The sequence below is a fragment of the Branchiostoma lanceolatum genome, chromosome 7, assembly GCF_035083965.1.
Source record: "Branchiostoma lanceolatum isolate klBraLanc5 chromosome 7, klBraLanc5.hap2, whole genome shotgun sequence".
NCBI classification, from domain to species: Eukaryota; Metazoa; Chordata; class Leptocardii; order Amphioxiformes; family Branchiostomatidae; genus Branchiostoma; species Branchiostoma lanceolatum.
In genome coordinates, this window is record NC_089728.1 from 21,573,984 (window position 1) to 21,582,116 (window position 8,133).

General features: G+C 42.2%; 2 protein-coding genes across 2 annotated transcripts; one reads left to right on the forward strand and one right to left on the reverse strand.

Annotated features, from left to right (window-relative positions):
* Positions 1-4,360: 4,360 nt before the first annotated feature.
* Positions 4,361-5,833, forward strand: LOC136438719 (acyl-coenzyme A diphosphatase FITM2-like). The gene has a single exon (XM_066433632.1). The coding sequence runs from the start codon at positions 4,361-4,363 to the stop codon at positions 5,330-5,332; it is 972 nt and encodes a 323-aa protein (XP_066289729.1). The 3' UTR covers positions 5,333-5,833.
* On the reverse strand, positions 5,830-7,664 carry LOC136438148 (acyl-coenzyme A diphosphatase FITM2-like). The gene has a single exon (XM_066432874.1). The coding sequence runs from the start codon at positions 7,631-7,633 to the stop codon at positions 6,737-6,739; it is 897 nt and encodes a 298-aa protein (XP_066288971.1). The 5' UTR covers positions 7,634-7,664; the 3' UTR covers positions 5,830-6,736.
* Positions 7,665-8,133: the final 469 nt, after the last annotated feature.

An 8,133-nucleotide genomic window follows, 5' to 3' on the forward strand; every position in this document is an offset into this window, starting at 1 on the left:
AAAATTTATGGTTAGTTCAACTTCTTTGTGTTGGATTATAGTTTAAAATTTCCAATATGTACTCTACCAACACAGATGAGCTTTCATGCGAACACCTGAAGAACATTTTCTCGGCAATTAAAGACTAAAACATTGTCAAAATCATCGACACTAGACTAGATGGTTTAACGTCCTAGATTAGAAATAAAATCTGAAGACAAGGATTTAAGTGGAACGTCAGTTGTTGCCAACATTAGGTTGAAACAATTCACCAGCCGTGCTGATCGCACAGTCTCCTATAATGTATATGTAGGGTACGCGCTGACTACAGTAAAAAGTGCCACAAGGCAGCTTGAAGAGGAGTTCATTGCTATATTCTTTTATTATAGAGGGGAAAACATTGCCACACGCCACATGGCAATTTTAGATAATCTTACACCGGTGCATAGCAACTTGAATATATTCAATACCTTAATCAATAATAAGAACAAAGATAAAGAATTCATTGTTTAGTATGTCATGTTCTGTAAGTTGGTTCTCATTGGTAAAACCTTCTTGACTACTTAGATTTCATAATAAAAGCTGCTTTTTTGCCCCAACTTTTCTTTTCGCGCGCCCGCATTGATTTTTATGTAATCCACATAATCAGTGTGGCGTAAATAGCATTCTAGACTGAAAATGAAGTCTGGCGATAAGGCAGAATTGAGGCAGTCCAATCTAAGGTTGAGGAACAAATTAAATGGTTAAAGGTTAGCCCTTCATCATGTCTAGAGCACATAAGAGCCCTTTGTGGTCTAACCTACAATCATCCTTGTTACATATCTAAACAGCGACACCTGGCGTTTTTCCCTTGCACGCATGTAAATAACCTTCATACAACCTTTTCTACAACTAGTCCGAAAATTTCTAATGTCTGTTTATTTGTTCATAACTAGTAAGAAACATCGTGACCTAAAAGATTTTGCTCGTTACACTATCTATAGCTACCTACAGCAAACAGCAATTGAACAGTATTCAGTAGCCACTATCCAATGATATGCCTCAAGGTAACGAAAGATTGCCCGATAATTTGGACATGAAACCGGTTTTGCATGATGTGATCAAGTTGGGGCGATTTCATTTAAAGGTTTGGTCAGAATTTTCTTACTCTTCCCTCTACAGTTGTAGCGCCGCTCGCTATTTGCCAAGACTTTTCGTGCACACATCTAAAGTCTTGTGTCCTCTCGTTACGAAAATCTTCTGACAAACCCTGCTTACATTGTTCAAACCTTCCTCATATTGCTCAACGAACGATCCTATTGCCAATTACTTTTATAAATACGTCATTACATGTACTACGCACGCCGGAATTTTGTGTGTACACGGAGCTTAAACGGGATTGACTGCTGTCAAAGCATTAAGGGGGCACCCCAGTTTATTTGGGGTTTCAATTGGAGGCTGCACACCCTAAAGTGTAGGTACTGTCTCTTCCAGGGAATTATACTGAAGTAAATCAACTGTGTATGGGATGAAAGCATATCCCTTCCCTTCCGCTACAAGACCAATTAAGTTTTGTTTCTTCATCCGCTCTAATTTTGGTAAATTAGAAGGCAAATACATTATTTTCAAGTCAAAAATGATGCATTGGCATTTTTGCGTAGGACAAAACTCATAGAAAACTAGAGTTCCACGACCTCATACCTTCGCCGACTGATGTTAGCCTTTTCGAGTGAATGCTTATCACTCAGTTTGTAAATAAGGTCCTCATTTGCATACATTTCAAGTGATCCTTTTCTGTACACATAACACAGCAATAAAGTAAAATCTTAGCAAAGAAGACCATTGTAGCATTTCCTCATATATTATGTAAATGAGGCCCTCAAGATTTATGGCTGATAACGTCCACATTTGATTATCTCCCAAATGCCACAAGAATGAATCCCATCATTTACCACTCTGGAATTATAGTACTAGTATTTCGTCATTAATTATGCAAATTAGGTATTCGTTTGCATAATTGATATCTATCAATATTCCTCTCTTTCTCAGTTACATGTCACGTGTTTGACTACAATGGAATGCAAGGGTTTGTATACTTTTTCACATCACAGATCCTGATTTGCATGATTCTTATACGATCATGTAAATCATCACTATGTACATCCCTACAAATCATGACGATCCGTCATCACCTTCTTGAGTTATTCGCTTTCAAAGTTTGAAACAAACCCATGCCTATACCTACACGAGTTCTCCCAAGAGTTATAAAAATAATCACTGTAAGAATATTTTTGCTTTATTGGTATCATAACTTTTATCTTTACTACAGAAAATAAGGCAATTTGTTGGCAATGTATTTGCTTCAAAACCATGTACATGTACTATACACATCTTGATTAGTCAGTTGTATCAGAGAATCAAAGTTTTTGATTTTGTGGGAAAGAAATATGCTGGTGTCATCGGCAAATAGCATAGAATAAAGTATTGTTCTGTTACGAACCAAGTGCACAGAATAATGTGTGTACTTTTTTTCAAACCTATACCTTCCAACAGGGAGAGCGTTAGATCGTAAGACTGCTGTGTTTAAATGCCCGTGTGACCTCCCTGACCCCAAAACATAGCCCTGCACCTGGCCAAGTAAAGTTCCACATGTGTCCTCCAGGGACGTCCCACAGGGAGCACGCTTCCGGTAAACTAGGTCACCCGCCAGAAGACCTGTCAGTGCAATTTAACCTGAATATATAGACTTGATAATAGCAAATTGAAAGGGAATTGTAGAAATTTCCTTATAAATTATGTTTATGAGGCCTTGTCATGCATGATTTTGTCTGATATTGTTCACCTTTGCTTAGCTTCCTAATGATACAAGAATGAAATTCCAATCATTTACTATTGTGGTATTTTCAATTAGTATTTTCGAATTAATTATGCAAAATAGGTAGCTATTAGCATCATTGGTATCTATCGATACCTCTCTCTTTTTCAGCTATATATGTCACATGTTTGAGAGTCCTATTTTGAAAGGCAGCAGATTTATAAACTTTCCTTGCTAATTGTGCAAATTAGCTCATGATTTGCATAATGAGTATTCGATTATGTAAAGCATTAATCAAGCTATCTACATATCATAAACCAAGACGATCCGTTGACCATAAGTCAAGTTATTCATGTCCAAAGGTCAAAACAAATACATTAAAAACACCAGCTGCAGCTCCAAACAAGCCGCTAGAGGGCCCAAACGTACACAACTTACTTCATGTGGCATGGACTATCTACCACACAAAAATCATGACCGTAGCACTTGCAGAAAATTTGACCTCAAACTTTGGAGCTCTGCTGCAGTACCTTAGGTGCCCGCTATGAGGCCCATCCTTGAACTTGACCTTTTCCTTTAATAATCTTACCTATTCACTAAATATCGTGCACAACCAACAACAGCTTCTCGAGTTATCCTGTCAACAAGCAAATACGCATACATAAACAGCCCACTGAGGTACCGCAGGAACATGCCAGGTGACCCATTTTTGAACTTGACCTCTGTTACCACAATCTCTACGTACCCACCAAAAATCATGCAGGTCCATCAACAATACATCGAGTTATGTTGTCCACATACAAACACACTAACATAAAAAGTCCACTGGAGCACTTTAGGAAAAAGCCAGGTTAACCGTTTTCGAACTTGACCTTCGTTTCCACAACCGCCACTTACCTACCAAAAATCAGTAAGATCCGTCAAAGTTTTCTTGACTTATGATCTCGACATACATACGGACCCACTTTACAGCTGGCGTAACCGATAACATAAACTTCCCGGGAAGGCATACCTTCCCGGCGAAGCTAAAAATCACGGCAGAAACGACTGATGTTGTCAGAATGAGAAAACCAAGCGTATATCATCAACGCGGATGAACATATACGGAAATACGACTCGGACCCAAACTCAATTTTCACCGACAAGACACCAATTCATACGCTTTTCAGCCATGTTAGTATCCAATGTCAGTTCGAAGCAAATTATGAGAAATGTGAACTCAATCCCAGCCCCCCGAAACCCGGCTTTCGTCACTTTTATGTCGCGCACTACCACGGACTGGGGTGTGCACCCTTAACTGTACGTGATACCAGTTATATGTGGGATGACAACATAAACAAAGGTAAAAGACCTCGCCCTATGACCCCTGACACAGCGGTAGATGCTGTGGTCCAACAGGTTTAACGGCGGAGCGAGTTTTCATGTAGTAACTCATTTACCTATCAATTCAGATACTACATATAGTCTGTATGTTGCACTCGACCACTGATAAAATATAGTGTTGGATGCTATCTGAAACGACTCTTCAGATAATTCATTCAGTTGCTTTATTTATTTTGCATCAAATGTAAAAGGTCAGTGCTAAACATGGCACCGCGGAAGTGTTCTTCACTACTCTCTTTCACCGCTAAAATTGTCTGCATAGACTTCCCATGGATCCGACTCGTGTTGCTCTGGATCGTCGTGATTATCTGTTCCCTTGTGCACCAGTTCGCGCCCCTGGCAGACTCCTATCTGAACAACACTAACAACGTTTTGAACGTGTACTTTGCGGAGTGGAGCTGGGCTTGGACGTCTATTCCGACCGCCATTTTCGTCCTCCTGACAAGCTACGTCTACACTCTGGGCACAGTCAGAGATATGCTTAAACACCAAGTCCGTATAATTATCGGAACCGTGCTGTGGGGAGTGTGGGTCGGGTTGTTTCTCGGTGTGAGACAGTGGACGGTGAGCTGCTCGGACCGCACTTTCGGCACCAACTCGACGGCTTGCGAGGAGGCAGGGCACCGGTGGGAGGGGTACGACATCTCCGGGCACACCTTCCTCCTCAGTTTCTGCATCTTCTTCATCGCCTCTGAACTCTCCGTGCTCCTACAATGGGACAGCATTCCGGAACTGTTAGAAAAGCTGGGAACACGTCCGTTACATGGCGAGCAGACGTCGGATCGGACAGATGAGCTAACCCGGGACGGAGTTCACGCCGACGACGCTGAAGCAACAGCGGCGTCCCTTGAGTGGTTTTACCGACTCACTCCGTTCCTGTGGCCGCTGTTTTGCCTGCTCGTTCTCCTGACGCTGTTGTGGGGGTTCATCCTGGTGGTCACCGCCCTGTACTTCCACACGGTAGGAGAGAAGCTGATCGGTCTGTTCTGTGGGACCTTGTCGTGGTGGATGACGTATGAAGTTTGGTACACGCGAGCGTACCCGGGCAGACCAGGGGGAGGGCCACTCGGACTGGACGGAGCACACATGTACAGCCCCCCGCAGCCTGGACAGATAGATTTAGCCTCCACCAGGCCTTCCTACGGGGGTACGGGGAGTAGAGTTCGGGAAGAATAGGGTGAATTATTGACTAGGACGGTCAATCCGCGGGAAGGTTAACATTTCCCTTTCCGAAGCGCCAATGAAACCTATGGTGGCCAAACTTCCCTGGCAAATTGTTATCCCATAAGCTAGCGTAGTTAGTCTGATAGAGATTTTAATTCTACTCCGCTAGCTTATGGGATAACAACAGTCATAAGCAGTCAGTTTGCCACAGAGAGATTGACATGGATCTGATTTTTTCGTCTTTGTTTCCAACTTACGTGAATGGGATGAAGCACCTCTTAACGCCTTATGAACTTATTTTGTAACACAAGACGTGGTATCATCACATTAGCTCATAGATCTCACGACGACATAGTAATACTATTATCACGTAGTAATAGTACGTAATCTACGCTAAATAAACACTATCTTTCGTCTTTACAGTTTGATATTTTTATGTTAACAATATATTTTTTCTGCTGTTAGTATGCTCATGAGAAAGCACTAATTAAACACAAGATTTCAGGATGTCAATCGTGCAAAAAGTCTCCTTATTGATTAATCAATTAAAGCCACAACTCTTGATTACAAAACATTATCTTAGTATCAGGAGGTCCGGCAGGCAGTGGTAAACAGTTGTACACTGACAATCAACAAGAGGATATTACAAGGTGGTTACTAGTGGTTTACACAATCTCTCTGGCCTGGGGTTATTGACCCCCTCCTGAGGGGGCCTGGGGCCTGTAACTGTAAGGCTCGCCGCTAGGGGCGTGATTTAGTTAGACACAGGTCGACAGCACCGAGCTACAAACCAGTCCTCAACAATCAATCAAATCAAATCAAAACAACAACATTAACACTCCAGCACACAGGCAGCAAAGCCAGATTTTAATTTTTTTTAAAGAAAAAGTATTTATACAAATTGCATACTTAACGCCCCAAAATAAACATCTATTTTGTGAACAGGTGAAGTGGGCGTTGGCTACAATATTTGTACAAGTGCTTTAGTTCCAATGCTATCAGCTATGCTACCTAATGATGAAACAATCGGCGTTGTAACTTATTTGCATCCTGCGTCTAAACTCATTTGCATTCTGCGTAACACAAAACTGTCACGGTCCAAGGTTTCTAAGGATTAGCTGACGGGACGCTAGATCTGAGACAATGTATTAAAATCATATACTCAGATTTGTCATAATTTCATAATTCATAGTCCATGCGCACTACTAGCACCAACTAGGCATAGCCTCATTACCCCTAAGGGTACCTACTGGCTGAGCTTCAAGGTCAATATTCAAGGTGAATAAAATTAAGAGGGAAAATGTGGTAAATTAAGCCACATCAAAATCAGATAAAATTCATTCACACTTCATACGTACCAACTTATATTTTTTTGTAATCTTAAAATATAGCCAATTTTTTTTACAACGTCGTATTTTACAATATGTGCCTTCCGCGTTTTAAACCCTTGTGTAGCGGGCCGTCACCGGGTAGACCCGGGAAGACGTTCTTGTACCACCGCCCGTAGGTGAAATACCAGGAGAGCGTCCCGCAGGCAAGCCCCACCAGCTTGTGGCTGATGGTGTGGAAGTAGATCGCCGTGGTCATCAACATGAACTCCCACAGGATGGTCAGCGCGCTCAGGACACCAAACAGAAGCGAGATGACCGGAAGTAGCCGATAATATAACTCTAGACTAGTTTCACGATCGTCCTTGTTCTCATTCAAGACTTCGTTTCTCCTCTTGTCTTTCTTCTTTTTCGAGACGCCGCGTTCTTCGTTGTTCTCTTCGAGTGTTTCTTGGATTCTATCCCACGTCTTTAAGACGGACAGCTCTGAGGTGATGAGCAAGGCACAGAAGCTAAGAAGGAAGGCGTGTCCTGATATATCGAAACCGTCCCACGTAAAACCCGCTTTCACACACGTTCGCTTGTCCGTGTACTCTGGGTCCGTACAGCTGCCGGTATAATGTAGAACGGTGTCAAAAATAGACGTGAAGACGAACCATATGGCCGTTCCCACCAGGAGTCGTGACAGGTGCTTCAGGACTGCTGACGTGTTCGTTAACGTGTACACGTAACTCGTCAGCGCGATGAATAACGTAGTCACGAGCAAAGTCCAAGCCCACGACAGTTTCACGAAGTGTTGGTTCAAAACGTTGCCCTTGTTGGAGAAGTATGACTCCGGGAGGGGTATGAGGTCGTGTACGATGGACAGGGGGATGAGCACGAACCAGTAAACCACGATTCTCTTGTGGGGGTCGACCAGGAGGACGTTGGCAAGAGAGGAAAGCATAGAGCTGAACAGCCGGTCGTTTTTCCTGGTGGCCGCCATTTTGGTTTGACCTTACTACCCTCGATGGGTGAGACCATTTCAAACCAGGGGTGGTTATGACGTCAGAGACAACGTGGATGATATGATTCTGTCCATGTTGATTTTATTACTAGTACATATAACGTTATGGATGACATCCGCGGGCGTATCAATTTTCATCTGTTTCAACAACAACAAAAAAGTCGTATAAAGCAGCTGCAAAATGATCAAATACATGCCGTAAATTGCAAAAAAAAAGGAAGAAATACTGGAAAATGACATTAATGTCATAGAATGCCAAAATCATTTCCAAAGACAACGAAGAGGATGTGAAGAGGTGATAATGAAGAATCTATTATTCGATGTGTTAGTCATTTGTTCAACCTTCCTGACCACGTAGATTTCATTATTAGGGCAACTTTCTTTTTTTGCCGAACTTTTTTTATTCGCACGCTCACACCAGTCGTTACCCAGAGGATGTCATCCATATAAAATCAACATGGACTTATGACGACTCAAAA